At 27.7% G+C, this 15,185-nt stretch overlaps 1 protein-coding gene across 6 annotated transcripts in view; it reads left to right on the top strand.

The window, feature by feature from the left end:
• The window catches only part of LOC100198345 (transcription elongation regulator 1), a 12,667-nt gene extending 6,460 nt beyond the window's left edge, over positions 1-6,207 (top strand). Inside the window, exons 5-17 of one of the 6 annotated variants that reach the window (XR_010637754.1) lie at positions 3-119; positions 260-433; positions 1,485-1,533; positions 1,646-1,820; positions 2,448-2,656; positions 3,048-3,198; positions 4,131-4,295; positions 4,751-5,002; positions 5,160-5,364; positions 5,443-5,526; positions 5,629-5,726; positions 5,831-5,888; positions 5,980-6,207. Coding sequence is in view for 3 of the 6 variants with exons in the window: in XM_065794043.1 (XP_065650115.1) it covers positions 3-119; positions 260-433; positions 1,485-1,533; positions 1,646-1,820; positions 2,448-2,656; positions 3,048-3,198; positions 4,131-4,295; positions 4,751-5,002; positions 5,160-5,336; positions 5,443-5,526; positions 5,629-5,726; positions 5,831-5,888; positions 5,980-6,123 (1,853 nt within the window). In the remaining 3 variants the exon portion in view is untranslated. Of the gene's footprint in view, positions 1-2; positions 120-259; positions 434-1,484; positions 1,534-1,645; positions 1,821-2,447; positions 2,657-3,047; positions 3,199-4,130; positions 4,296-4,750; positions 5,044-5,159; positions 5,365-5,442; positions 5,527-5,628; positions 5,732-5,830; positions 5,889-5,979 lie in introns of those variants that run through there. The other 5 variants (XR_010637755.1, XR_010637757.1, XM_065794043.1 and 2 more) reach the window with 5 other exon arrangements.
• Positions 6,208-15,185: the final 8,978 nt, after the last annotated feature.

Below are 15,185 nucleotides of genomic sequence, written 5' to 3'. Positions count from 1 at the left end.
AGTTACTGAGAATAAAGAAAGCTCAACAAAAACTGAAAGTATTGTAAAAGAAGAAACTCCTAAATCAGATGAAAACAATAAGAAAAAACCGATTGCATCACGACCTATTCCTGGCTCAGGTTAAAAATCATAGTTAAAATAATCTATAAAGATATTTAGAAAAATACTCAACCAGAGTAAATTTACATTTGGTTCACATGATTTTTGTTGTAAAATTTATCTTGTTATTTTTCTTCTTTTCATGTTGTATTTTTTTCAGGTTGGCATTTGGTTTGGACTGGTGATGGAAAAGTTTTTTTTTTCAATCCGGTATCTAAATCATCTATTTGGGAACGACCAAAAGAATTAGAAAGTAATTTACAGATTGATGAAATGCTACGCGAAGGACCTGAACAAAAGGAAGAAGTGAAAATTGAACCATTAGTAGAAAACAGTGTGTATTTATTTTATAGTATTTTTAAATTATATATTTTTTTAACAAAAATTTTCTTAGTTGATTAGCTATTTTTGTTTGAGCAATTGTATTAAATAAATGAATGACAAGGAGTTTCTAAGTTTTATAGAAAGTGTAGTAGGTGACATCCATAGTTGAAGTAGATGTATAATAAGGAATGTGTAGCCAGTTCTATAGATCTTGCTTGTCAAATAGCTCTATTGGTTGATGATTTCTAATGAATTTATTATCCCTTGATAAACTTTTTCATTGTTATGAAAAAGTTAATTTTAAAAAAATTAGATGGTTAGGCTTAGACAAGCTAAATTTTAGTGTTGAATTTTTCAAAAAAATGTTGTACCTAATGTTCAGTTTTATTGGTTATATGTCAGGTGTAAAAATATTTATTGTGAATCGAACAATCGTTGCTTTTTGCTTCCATTTCATGATTATTTTTAAATTTACTATTTGATAATTTCTAAAATCTTAAAACAAGAACTATTATATTCAATTTAAATTGTCATGATGTTTTCATAACAAAATTTTTTTCAACCAATCATAAACTTGCTTATATTATTATTTTTTAGACTTTCAAAGAACAGTTAACATTAATAGTTATTAATTCATTTTATTCAAAAGAATACATTTCATTCAAAAAAAAAAATTTCATTTACAGTTAATTAACTTTTGAACTGAAGACATGAAATCAACACTAGGTTTATTTTACTAATCAAAAACATTTTTTTTTTTTAATCCAGTTTTTTTTTTGCTTACTTGATATAGACATTTTTATTGTGAATTATTTTTATTGTGAGATTGTTATGGTCTATATGTTTATATATATATATATATATATATATATATATATATATATATATATATATATATATATATATATATATATATATATATATATATATATATATATATATATATATATATATAGATAGATATATAGATATATAGATATAGATATATAGATATATAGATATATATTTTTTTTTATTTTTTTTTTTGCTGTTATGCTTTTTATTTTTACTTTTTTTTAAAGAAGAATCTTCAGAAAATCAAAATGAGGAACCTTCTGTCAAGAAAATAAAGTATTTTTTTTTAAACATTTAAAACATTTTTATCTAAAAATTTTCATATTTATAAATACATTTAAAAAATCATGCTCTCTTATTTTCACTTAAACAAATTTTCATGTTTTAGACTAGAGCTTGAAGATAAAGTTGAGAAAGTTCAACAGGCTGTTGAAGAGGAGCCTGAAACAAATGAGGAAGACGAAGAACAAGTTAAATTAAAGCTTGAGGCTGAAGTTAAAAAAGCTATTATTCCTCTAGATGAAAGAATGATTATGTTTAGTAATCTGCTTCGAGAAAAAGAGGTTCAAGGAGTTTCAGTTTATTGATCTTTTATATATAACACATAAGTATTAAATACTCAATCAGGTTTTCAGTGTCTTAATACTTTGCGCATTTAAGTTCAGAAACTAAATTATTAAATTATAAAATCATTAAATTGTTTTTATGTCCTTATTTCTGTACTTGTTCTCATTAGATGTTTCTCAATGTCTTTTTTCCAATACAATCTTGATCATCTTCTGTCTTTATCAAGCATTTTCATTTCATATGTAAAGTACACTTATAAGACATGTGTAGACGTGTGTAAAGTACTCTTTCCAATTTTTCTACTTATACATCTTTACCTACCCCACTTTCTGTGACTTTTTGCCCAAATCATCTTAATCCTGCCCTGAGAAACCTTGAAAGTGTCTCAGGGTCAAGATTAAAATAATTTGTGCATAAAGACACAAAATACTTTAACTTAAATACACTTATTCACCCAAACATTTTTTTATCTGATAAAGACAGTGGTATTGCTATATGTTTGTGTGTTTGTGTATACACACGCACTCTTGCTGTGTTTGTTTATTTTTTTAAGTTTTTTAAATTACTCAAACTATTCAAGACATTACATTCAAACTTTTAAAAAATTTTATTTTAATTTTTAGGTATCTGCATTTTCTACATGGACTAAAGAACTTCATAAGATTTTGTTTGATCCAAGGTATTTGCTTTTAAACATGCGAGAGAGGAAGCTTTGTTTCGAGAAGTACGTGAAAGTTCGTGCTGTTGAAGAAAGAAAAGAAAGGACACAAAAACTAAAGGATAAAAAAGAAGATTTTAAACGCTTACTAGATGAAGTTGTTGCTAGCGCTAAGTAAGTTTTCTTTAGTTATGCAAAATTGTTGCTAGCGTTAATTAGTTTAAAAGATGAGGTTTATTTATCATATGTATGTGTGATAATAATATATATATATATATATATATATATATATATATATATATATATATATATATATATATATATATATATATATATATATATATATATATATACACATATACATATATAAATTATGTATTCCACAAATAGAGGGCCCAATGTTCTTAAAAAACAGAGCAATAATAAATTAGTAAAAACACTTATAACATACATATGTGTGTCATAAGTGTTTTTACTAATATTTGTACATGTTTATATATAATACATGAGCAGAAAGTATATTTATCATATTATATTGACATCAAAATGTTGATTTTTTCTTTAGACTGACTTTTAGTGATTTTGCATCAAAACATTCAAAAGATGACAGATATAAAGGAATTGAAAAGATGCGAGACAGAGAGTTGCTGTTTAACGAATTTATGATTGATTTCCGAAAATATGAAAAAGAACGTTTGAAAATCCGCGAAGAGAAGGTAATGAATATATACTTAGCATGAGTGTTACGAGTGACCCGTCAAAGACAATATGTTCTGAAGAATTGGTTCGTTTATATAATTATAATATTATTATTTTTAAAACAAAAAAAGACAAGTGCATTTTAGAATTAATTCTTCAGGATATGCATTAATGCCATCACATAAAAAAAACTTATTGTTTTACATTTATCGGTTTATCTGTTTATCAAGTTGTTGAGTAATATTTACTCAAAGTAATGTTAAAAATAAGATGTTTTGCTTTTTTTGTATGGTTTTAATGTTGTTATTGGCGGTTGTGAGGCGTGTGAGAGTACGAGAGTGTGAGAAACTACAGAATAAAAAAAATGCTTGCTATCAATCTGCATTCATGTGCTTTTGCTAAAAACATCTAATCCGATAATTTTAATAGCTCTAATTCAAATTTGTACGCTTTTTTTTTGTTCTGTAGTTTGAATAATTTCAATCTACATTTGACATATCATTCGATAAAATGTTCTAGATGTTATTATGTGTTATAGATGATCTTTTAACTGATTTGTTTGTCACATAGCGCAAAGAGGTTTGCAGGATACTTTGTGAATTGATTTAAAGGTAATATTTTTATGTTTACAACAAGCGCTTCACGTCGTCATTTTATACTTAAGACGTTTTTCTTTAATCCGCCTTAATTTTGCACAAGACGTTATGTCATTGACGTTTAATAATGTCAAGACCGTTTTCTTTAATCCGCATAGTGAGAGCTCAAACAACCCAGCTGATCACGGCTGAAAACATCCGAACATTAATCATTGGTAATTAAAAAAGGGTTTAAAAACAATTTTTTTTTTCAAACAGGTTTTTAACAACATTAAAGATTTCGAACTCTGTTAAAGGTAGGTCTTTGTAAATTTGTAGCTGGTTTTTATAGTTTACTTCTTTATTTTCCATAGGTTCGAATAGGTTTTCTGGAACTTCTTGGAGAACTAAATAACTTAGAGGAAAGCTCCCAGTGGAAAAAAGTCAAATCTTCCATTGAACATGATAAAAGATATCAACTGGTGGCCAGTTCAACAAAAAGGGAGCAATGGTTCTATGATTATGTTAAAGAAATCAGTGTAAGATTTTATATTCATATCTATAATACAAACAAATCAATAAATTAAATATTTGAAACATTAAAAGTATAAATAAAACTTCTATTTTTAACTTCTTCTATTTTTAACTTTTTATTACTATGATTTTTTTTTTTAATTCTAAATGCTTAAGTTAGACTTAGGCTCCATATTTAAATGATATAACGATGCACTTTAATTACGGTATTATTGCATTTTGAATTGTTTTGTTATTGTACCTATTATTTTTACATTGATACGATTGTTAGTCATTTTCTCAATCATGGAGTATTAAAGTAAATCAAATTATATAAAAATACGATTTGTGATAAAATATTTACATTCTTTTTACATAATGAGATATTAAAGTAAATAAAAAATATTATTATATAGGCGTATGCTTTTACATAGTGATTAACAAATATTTTTTTTTTTTATCTGTTTAATATAAATTTTAGACAAAGCGAACACGTCCTGAATTAGAAAAAATTGCAGTTGCAGAAGAACCCATTCCTTCAGTAGTGCAGAAATCCCCTCCTGTCCATAATGCTATTACAGAAAAAAATGATCGCATTGAAGCTAGCATACGTAAACGCGAAGCTGAAGTACGAGCACATAAAGAAATAATTGACAAAGATAATGAAAAAGAACGAGGATTCCATCTACATGAAAAAGCTATGCAGCATTTCAAAGCTCTTCTTGCTGATATGGTATTGATTTGTGGGTGTTTTTTTTTCCTGCTGCAATGTTGGTTTGTGTTATTTTTTTGTTTTTGTTTTTTTGTTTTCATGGCTTCCATTTTGATTATATTTTCAAGGTGTTTTCATCGAAGAGATCTTTTTGATTTTATTAACTATTGTACACTAGGTTCGTGATACACATTACTCGTGGAAAGAAACTCGCCGCTCGCTTCGTCGAGATCCGCGTTGGGCTGCACTTGATATACTGGACAAAAGTGAAAAGGAAGGTTTGTTTAACGAACACGTGTTTGGGATAAAAGAAAAGAGAAAGAAAGCTTTCAGGAAAATGTTGGATGAAGCTGACGTAATTAAGTTCATACTAAATTGTTCAAGTAACTAAGTTTTATGTTAGTCCTGGTGATTAATCAAATATCTACATTTTTTATTTTTATTATTGTTACTTTAAATAGATACCGTTAGATGCTCACTGGAGAGATGTTCGAAAAAAAGTAAAGGACGATCCTAGATACGCAAAATTTGGAACAAGTGAGCTGGTGAGTGTTGCATCGTTTTTGTTTTTGTTTTTCGTTTGTTTTTTTTTACTATTATTTTTGAAAAGCACTGTCAAAAAAATGAATTTTTTTATTTCACTTTAGAGGGAAGAGGAATTTGAAGCCTATCTCCGTGAAAGAGTTACAGCAGCACGCACGGACTTTAGAGAACTTCTTCGCGAAACTAAACTAATTACTTACAAGTGAATTTTACGCTTTACTCCTTTTTTTATTTTTTTTATTTTTTAATACAGCAATAAATGTTTATAATGACAATTTATTTTAATAGCTAAATATTTATTTTTAGATCAAAGAATTTATGCGAAGAAACCAATCATATGAGAGACATTCACGAAATACTGAAAGTAAATTTTTTATTTCTCTCTTAAATTTAGCATATTAATCCTGAACAATTAAATTAAAGATTATAAGTTTATTTTTGCAAAAACTTTTTAGAAAGATAAGCGATATGATAATATGGCGACTTTGGAGAAAGAACGTGAACGCTTGATTATAAGCCATATAGACGATCTCCACAAACGAGGGCCGCCACCGCCTCCAACCGCAACAAACCCCTCTGCAAGATACAAAAAAGATTGAATGGGCTATTCACACAAAAAATAGTTTTTTTTTATCATTATTTTATGTATTATCTTCAATGGAAATATTCTAATTCTTATCCTATTCTTAATTCTTATTATATTTCATCTCAATCAAACCGAACTACTTTGCATTCAAATTATCTATAGCAATCGGTACGCTTCCGAATGAGGATAAAAATAAATATACGATTTTAATCTCATAAGCAACTGAAAATTTCCGTATCAAAGTAGTTTTTAATCAATATCTAAAGTTATCAAGTATTTTTTAATTAATATCCAAAGTTGCTTAAAAGTTGTTTAATTCTTTAAGCTTTTTTTAATTACAACAATCTAAATCTTCAAAAATTGTTAGAAACTTCTAGTAACCTGGAATCCCGTTTATAGTAGCTTGACTAACAGTTGAATGGTTTTATTTGTCGCAATTGTTTTTGAATTGATTGACCGGCTTGAAGACATAAACGAAATCGGGACCTACAACCAGGCACTATAAGCTAGTACAGAAAATTGTGTTGAGGTAAATTTCTGATTATACTACTGTGAGCTCAGTGTTAAGTACTTCGATGACCGCTAACAAGGTCATTAACTGTGACCAGGTTAAGAGAAAGTTTTTTCCATCTAAACTACTGTAAAGTTCTTGTGAATTTTAAAATGTTACATTAAGTCATTTCTTGACCTGTGCTCATATGAAGTAGTATGCCTACAACAAAATCACCCTTAATACGCATTTAGGTAACCCTCTCCCCAAGGAGGTATAAGATGCGTACAATTGAAGGGAGTGTTAAAGGCAGCGTAACAGATTGAATTTCACGATTTAAAATAATCACTAATGCGTTTTGTAACAGAAATAATTTTAATATTTAAATAAGTCTTTTAAGATAACATGACAAATAATTAGAAAAGAAACAAACGAAACCAACAAGTTATACAAAAAATCATGGTTTCTGAAATATAAACTTTAAGTAAAAAAAAAAGCAGTTGTTATTAGAAAAAAAATGCTTGTCAGTTCTATTCTTAAATGCGTTAAATGACGGAGACTTTTTGCATGCTGACGGCAAGTTGTTCCAATCATTGACAATACGATTTGTAAAAAAATTGTGACGAGTATTATATGTGAATTCACGCATTAGGATGTTGGAAGATGATCTGCGAATTAGTGGACTATAGTAAACGACCGGGGCTAGGTTTGATAACACATAACCATGACCAGGGCCAAACCTAGCCCCCGGTCAAAGCCCCGTTCGTTTACTAGTGGATTATGCCAATTAATAATCTCAAAACCGTTTTCTAGCTTAAACTGTTGGATCAAGTCGCCACGTCTCCTGCGAGTTTCCAAAGTAGTAAAATTGAGCCGCCAACACCTTTTAGCCTAAGATAATCCTATTAAATCATGAGGTACTTTTGTTACTTTGTGCTGAATTTTTTCAATTTCTTAGATGTCACCTTTTAAGTAAGGACTTTTAAGTAAGAATAGCGAATTCCAGATGCAGCCTAACATACATAGTGTATAATTTACTCCAAAGCTTCATATCTCTTGATCTAAATGTTTTTTTTAATAAGCCAAGTATCATATTCGCTTTACGTGTTGCAACCTGTATGTGTTGATTCCATTTTAGATCATTAGATATAAAGATACCCAGGTCTCTCTCAAAATCCATTGCCTTGAGAGTAAGTGATGTATTTCCATCATTCATTGCGTATTCATGATTGCTATTTCCATAACCAAAGTGCATAACTTTACATTTCGGAACATTGAATTCCATTAGCCATTCCTTTGACCATTCTGTGACAATGTTTAAATCATTTTGAAGGATCAGGCGATCAGCATCGTGAAACTCAGGTCTTAATTCTTGTAAAAGAACTAAGACCTGAGTTTCACGATGAATATCTATGCTGATAACACGACCTTGTGTTGTCAGCATAGATTCTATGAACTGATTTTATCTATCCGTTAAGTCGTTTATATAAAGGACAAATAATGTTGGACCAAGTATAGACCCTTGAGGAACCCCGCTTAGAACATCGTTCCAGTCGCTAGAGTGTTCACCTAAAACAGATCGCTGTTTTCTACTAATCGAAAATGACTCAATCCATTTAAGAACATTGCCATCAATTCCATATGCTTTCAATTTATGAAGTAGTCTACGCACAGTGGGCCAGTGACTGGGCAAAAGTATAAAAACCAAAATTAGAATTTTGATGTCTAAATGGTTTGAAACCATTATAAAGATATTATAAAACAATTCAAAACCGTTTATATACACTTAAAGTTTTAATGAATATACTAATGCTGTTATTGAAGTAGATGCGAATGTAAATTAGAAAAAAAAAAGTTGTAAAGAGAAAATGTTGTTGAAAAAATCGATAGAAATAAATAACATTTACATAAAATATTGCGCTTTTATACTCAGATATTTTAAAGCTTATATATGTTTTTACGGTAAGTAATTAACATAATTATAGCAATTTTAAATATGCTCAATATGTTATACTTTAATGTCTAACTTTTGCTTTTAATTGATAATATATTTTTTTATTGCTACATCTTGCTTTTATACTCAGATATTTTAAAGCTTATATATGTTTGCTTTAATAATTTCATGAGTAGGACCGTTTAGTATGAGTAAGACCGTATGTTACACGTTTTTTAAAATTTTGTGTAAATATATAAAAAAAATTTTGAGCGCAATTATAGATTTTTTGTTACGTAAAAGAGTTCAAACGTAAAAGAAAACCAAAGTGGCGCCTTGTTGCAGCCAGATTTCTGATTAGTCAGAAATTCGCTTCTCTATTTCGTATTGTTGTCCTTATTTGTAGAACAAAGTAATATCCAAAAATATTAAATTTACTAGATCAAATAAATTCTCTTAAAACAAACAAACAAACCTTGTTGTTCAATTAATAGGGTATATATTAATAAATATATATTTTTTTATATATACCCAATTATTTTATTGGATACCCACATAGGTATCTTATAAAAAATAGTTTTTATAGGATACTCTAAAGGACCTTTTGATTAGGACTACCTTTAATTCCTAAAGGTAACTTAGAGATCTAATAAACTACATAATCATCTTATGAGTCTAGTAGAAATCCAATCTTTATTTTACAATGTTGAAAAAAATAATAAACGACTTATAAAAGATCCATAGGATTACCAAAACATAACATCATAAAAAATTTGATATCATAATATCAAAATTATATATGACATATAAAAATCCCATGGGATTAAAAAAACATAACAACAAAAACTAATTTTTAACTAATACAAATTTATTCTTATAGTTGTCCTATAGATCTTGAATCTATAGTGTCCTAGAAGGAAACCTCTAATTCTTATTGGAGCTCGGTAATAATTCTATAGTAGTTCCTACTACATATCATATAAAACCTATCAGATCCTAAACAACCTTTTGACTAAGGTATGGCAGTTCTATTGTTCTAATAGAAATCATATAAAACTTTTTTTAACAAGCAACCCATTTCTCTTTTTTTGAATTTAAGTGAACTTTTCTTTAGATAAGAAAAGCCACCTTATATATATAAAAATTTGGAGCTGATGAATTTATTTTCCCAAGCGATAGGAAGAATATAACTCCAAAGTAGACTTAAATAAGATCTAATGATGTTTAATACACTTAGAGGGTTTTCGCTTATTTAGTAAAGTGTAGTTTTTTGTGAGCCATTGAACATTGTAAAAGTAGGTAAGAGTACGTGTTGAGATAAAAACTCGTCAGCTTACATATTAATGAAAATGTGTCATGGGCTATTATCTGGGGCGAGCACATTGACTGACCCATCTGGAGTCCATATTATGTAAGATAGTTAAAATAAATAAACTATATAAATACTATTTTAAATTTCTATTATATATATATATATATATATATATATATATATATATATATATATATATATATATATATATATATATATAATATATATATATATATATATATATATATATATATATATATATATATATATATATTGAACGTCGTAATAGCATAAAATAAGTAAATATTTTAAAAAATAACACAATGTTTTTTATTCTTGGCATGTTTCTTAAAATTTATTTACATTTTCAAAAGATTATTTTACAATAATAAAAAACTCTGAAATAAATATTAAAAAGTAGAAGTCTTTATTGAGAAATATTAACGGACAAAAAATATTTGGATAGAAAAGAATCAGACTCCAAAATAACTGGAGCAAACATTTAGGATATAGGTAAATGCAAAAATATCACAAATATTTTTAATTTATGTTAAACTTGAATTAAAAAATATAATATAAATGTTTCATCAAATTTGATTAACATAATTTTAGCATTTATTTTCGCCTTAAGCTGTCGAATTTCAAGCAACAAAAGACAATTGAGAAATTGGCAACAAAAATTCCAATAATTCAGAAAAATTTTACTTAAGTTTGAAAAAAAATTACTTACATATAACCAGGGCTTCTCAAAAGAAATTGGGTCACATTCTCATGCAAGAAGTTGTCGAATTACTGCAAATAGAATATGTTTAATTTGGTGCTCAGAAATCTTACTTTCAGTTGAAGAAACATATAATCTTCAACTTCTGCTGGAGTTTATTGTTGGAGTTTATGCGCCACTTTGGTTTAAAATCAAAGTAAAGTGGAAGTGGACTGAAGGGCCTAGCCATATACTCAAGCAATTAAAACTTCTTTGTCATCAAAGTTAAAGACATTGTAATGCCCTATGTTTTATCATGTTCATGGAATGCTCTTAAGTGAAAATGTTCTTCAAGCATTGTTATTTAGTCTAGAAAAAACAGAAAGAAAATTTGCAGTTAGAACAATTTTAAAATTAAGAGGAGATTCAGAATACAAAAACACTAATGTGAGAAGTAGAAAACATCGTATACATAATGAAAATGCTGATTCACTTTTTCATCTAATTAATTGGAGTTTGGACGTACATGAACCTTTACTTACATGTTTATTGTCAAAGGATAAACTTTTAAAATACAATGATACCCCGAAGTAAACTTGTATACATTAAATAGATTTTTTTTTATTTTATGACATTTTTAACCAATAAATTTATAACCCTTCAGAAGTTTCTGAACTTCAATTTGCGAATTATTGTAGGAGCTGTTTATTATTTATATTCGTTTTCTTTTAAGGTGGTACCCCTTGAAAAAAGCTATTTTCTTTAATAGTAATAGCGAATTGATTTAATATCATTTTTTATATACGATTGAAATAAGTACGAATTTAAAAAGTATAATTTTATAACATAATGCGCATTTTTTAAAGCTGAATCAGCAATTTTTTACAGTTTTATGAGCAAGTTTAGAAGAAACTTAGGACACACTAATTTTAAAACAACAAATGCATATAATATGAAACTTACATATAATATGAAACATTATGAGTTTTAAAACCTGTCAATAGATGAATATCTATGGACAGGTTTTAAAACTCATAATGGCAGTCAACGTAAAAAAATACGCTTTTAAAACCCTCTATCCAAATACAAAATTAAAATAAATGAAATCAAATAAAGATTTATTAATTTCTTCCCACTGCGTTTTTAGGTACATGTTTGAAAAATGTTTTCAAAAAATTTCAAGTCATAAAGTTTAATATTTATGAAAATATGAGATTCGAAAAACTTTAAATTGCATGAAAATCCTAGTTCGCAAAAAAACTTAAATACAAACAAAAACAATACAAACTTTTACTCTAAAATCCCCTTAAAAAGACCCCTCAAATAATATATCATGGGAAAAAGTATAGAATGACGTTTAAAAAGTATATATATATACAGTTTTGATTTTTTTTCATGTTTTCTTTTCTGTAGGATGCTGGAAACTACCAGCATCCTACAGCAAAAACGGTAGACTTACTTATACGTTTTTGTATGACCTTATGAAGAGTAGCACCCAAAATTATGCTTTATTTTAATGTCTATATTATGTCTAATTGTTTTTTGATGATTGAATCCCCATTGGACTAAAAAAAAAGGAAAAGGTGGGAATTTGATGAGTTTATACTAAAGCTTACATTTTTCAGAAGCTCTGCGCCAACACAAGCCATACTTTTAAAGAGAAAAAAAATTATTCACGTTTCTTCCAATATCCTATTACATAATTAAATTATTACGCTCTCTACTATTTCTAACAGTTATAAAAATTTTTTTTCTTGTAAAATCCATAATGGTAGACAACTTTTCTAACGCCTACAGTGTTTGTATGACCTTAAGTAAAGTAGTTTGTATGACCTTAAGTAAGTATTTTGGTAAGGGGATCCATTTAATCAACTTTCTAATGCTTTTTTTGAGTATTGTATGTTATTGTATTTCGAGTTTTTGCATGTTTCGAGTATTATTTGTTAATAACTTCTCGCGTTTCGAATATTGTATATTTAATAATTTCTATTGCTTTTTTTGAGTATTGCGTGTAATTTTAGGCTTCAAAATTTTTTTTTTTTTTTATATATGTTTACACATACATATATAAATGCACACACACACACACTCACACACACATACATATATAAACACACATACTCATCAATACATACATCTTGTATATTATTTAATGTATAAATAAATTTTCCGTTTTTTTTTTTTTTTGATATAAAGTTTTAGATTTATAAATATTTGAATTTTTATTCTTTTATACATTTATAATAAAGAATATAATCACCATTTCAATAAGTATAAAAAAACAAAACAAATAAAAAGTAGACTAGTTTAAATAAAAACTTAGTATCTGATAGAAGATTTAATGATCTTGTCGCCAGCATCATAAAACCTTATGATTAAATATAACTTAAGCCTCCTAATAAACATAAACAAATAAATATGACAAATTTCAAAAACAAAAGAGCGTGTTAATATAACCCTTACCCTGAAAAAATGATGTTACAGTAACTGAAGTAAACATAATTAGGGCTATTTCGAACCTAAAATTAAAAAAATCTCCTGACTCTTTCGGTATCTCAGCAGAACATTTGAAATACGCAAATTGTGATACTTTAACAAAATGGCCCCTCAAATTTTTTAAATACTCCATTATTTATGGACGGACATCAATATCATTAATAACGTCAATTATTGTACCCCTTGTTAAACCGTACAAAATATCTTTAGATAGCCCGAGCAGCTATCGTGGTATAAGCATTATACCAATTTTTACAAAGGCTCTAGAATACCTAATCCTCATTACATGTTCGGATATTAGAGATAGTCACCCCCTTTCACCCCCTACAGTTTAAATTTAAATGCTAGTTCATTCTAGTTGATAAATTATATTTCGATAAAAAATTACCACTCTGTATAGTTAGCACTATCTCTTCGTTAAATTACAATAGTAGTGCAACAGTCTCATATCTCTGTTGTAAATCAAACTCTTTTCTTCTAAAGCAAGGAAGAAGACAAGGGTTGATTCTTTAACCTCACTTCTATAACATTTACACTGAAAGTCCTCTTGAATCTATTAAAAGCCAAGGTATTGTCGGAACATCTATATACGGTATCTGTACTGGTGTGGTATCATATGCGGATGGTATCATACATTTAGGCTCTTCTCTCTCTAGTCTCAAAAAGCTGATAAAAAGATGGAATATTTACAGTAAATTAAATTGTATTAAAATAAATGCCGAAAAAACTGAGTTCTTGATTTCAGGTAAAGCACAGATACAAACCAATACTATAACAGTTTCTAGTAATTAAAAAAATCTTCAGAATAAACTTAGACATCTGGGATTCCATGGGACATAAAACATTTACTTATTGGTGCACTCAGTTATACAAATGTTGATGTAAAATCTCAAACTTTAGAGCGTCGTTCAAACTTTTATTCAATCTGGAATCCGGTTTGCCCGCCCAATTTCTATTCCCTATATATATAAACTATTTGCAGTCATTATCTTAACTTATGGTATGTCAAAATAATCTGCTTTGATGAAAAAGGTGAATGTAATTAGAAAAACTATACAAATTCGCTATTTAAAATCCAGGAAATTTCAAAAAGTTTTAAACAAAATAAATTAAACTTATTTCTTCGTCTTATTAATAATAAAACAACTGCAGAATTATCTTTTCACAACTAAAACACCCTTTTTTTAAAAAAGGGTGCGATACCCAAACATCAACTCGAAAAAGAGGTTCCACTGGATGTTTAGCATTAGCACGAAAAAAATATAGTCAACTGGTATTACTACAGTCTACAGCTAATCTAAGTAATAACAATTTATGATATTTTTGTATTACAAAATTCTACGTGACTACATCAAGTAAGATGAACTGATTGTGATAATTAACTTTGTAATTAACTTTGTAATACAGAAATAGCTATATGTAAAGATGTCTTTTCAATAACTTATAATTATGATAATATAAAATATTATAATAATTATCACAATTATACATTTTTAAATAGGCATACTTTGTGTATTATATTTTGCTACTTTCCTGTTAAGGTTAAAGCTTTTTTGATGATTTAAACTCTTCTGTTAGTAACGCCTAACAAGGCAATAAAGGCTTTGAAGCAGACTTTCTGTTCTACATAGGTTCCATCATGCATGATAAGAATAGCTAAATTTATAAAATTGGGCTTCCCCTTCACGACGAGTAGGTCTTCTCTTAAACACTTTCTAATGTATTTCTAAATGTAGACATGAAAATAAGTTCCTTTTAAAAAATTACAAAAACAAATGACCAGTCTAAATTTATCCTAATTCTAAAGAATTATTTTCATGATTTTTTAATTATCTAATGTAGTTGATTCAACTTCCTGGTTGCAAAATACTACAGTTATTACATAATTATTATAACAATTCCCAACTTCCTGTGAAATAATTTTTCTATAATTTGAAAATTTTTTTATGTTTAGACATTCTTCCTGATGAACCTACTGATGGTGAAACACAGTGTTGAAGTAATCAAAAGTTAGATAAGTGTTTTTACTAATTTATATATACAGTATCGGACAAAACGAGTGCAACCAAATAATGTTAATTTAGTTTCTTTATATAAAAGTGCTGCATTTTTTCAATTTAGAGAAATAACTATGTTTAGAATTT

Source organism: Hydra vulgaris, chromosome 03, assembly GCF_038396675.1.
Source record: "Hydra vulgaris chromosome 03, alternate assembly HydraT2T_AEP".
Classification (NCBI taxonomy): domain Eukaryota; kingdom Metazoa; phylum Cnidaria; class Hydrozoa; order Anthoathecata; family Hydridae; genus Hydra; species Hydra vulgaris.
The sequence above is the reverse complement of the archived record's forward strand: the minus strand, read 5'-3'. Positions and strand labels throughout refer to the sequence as shown.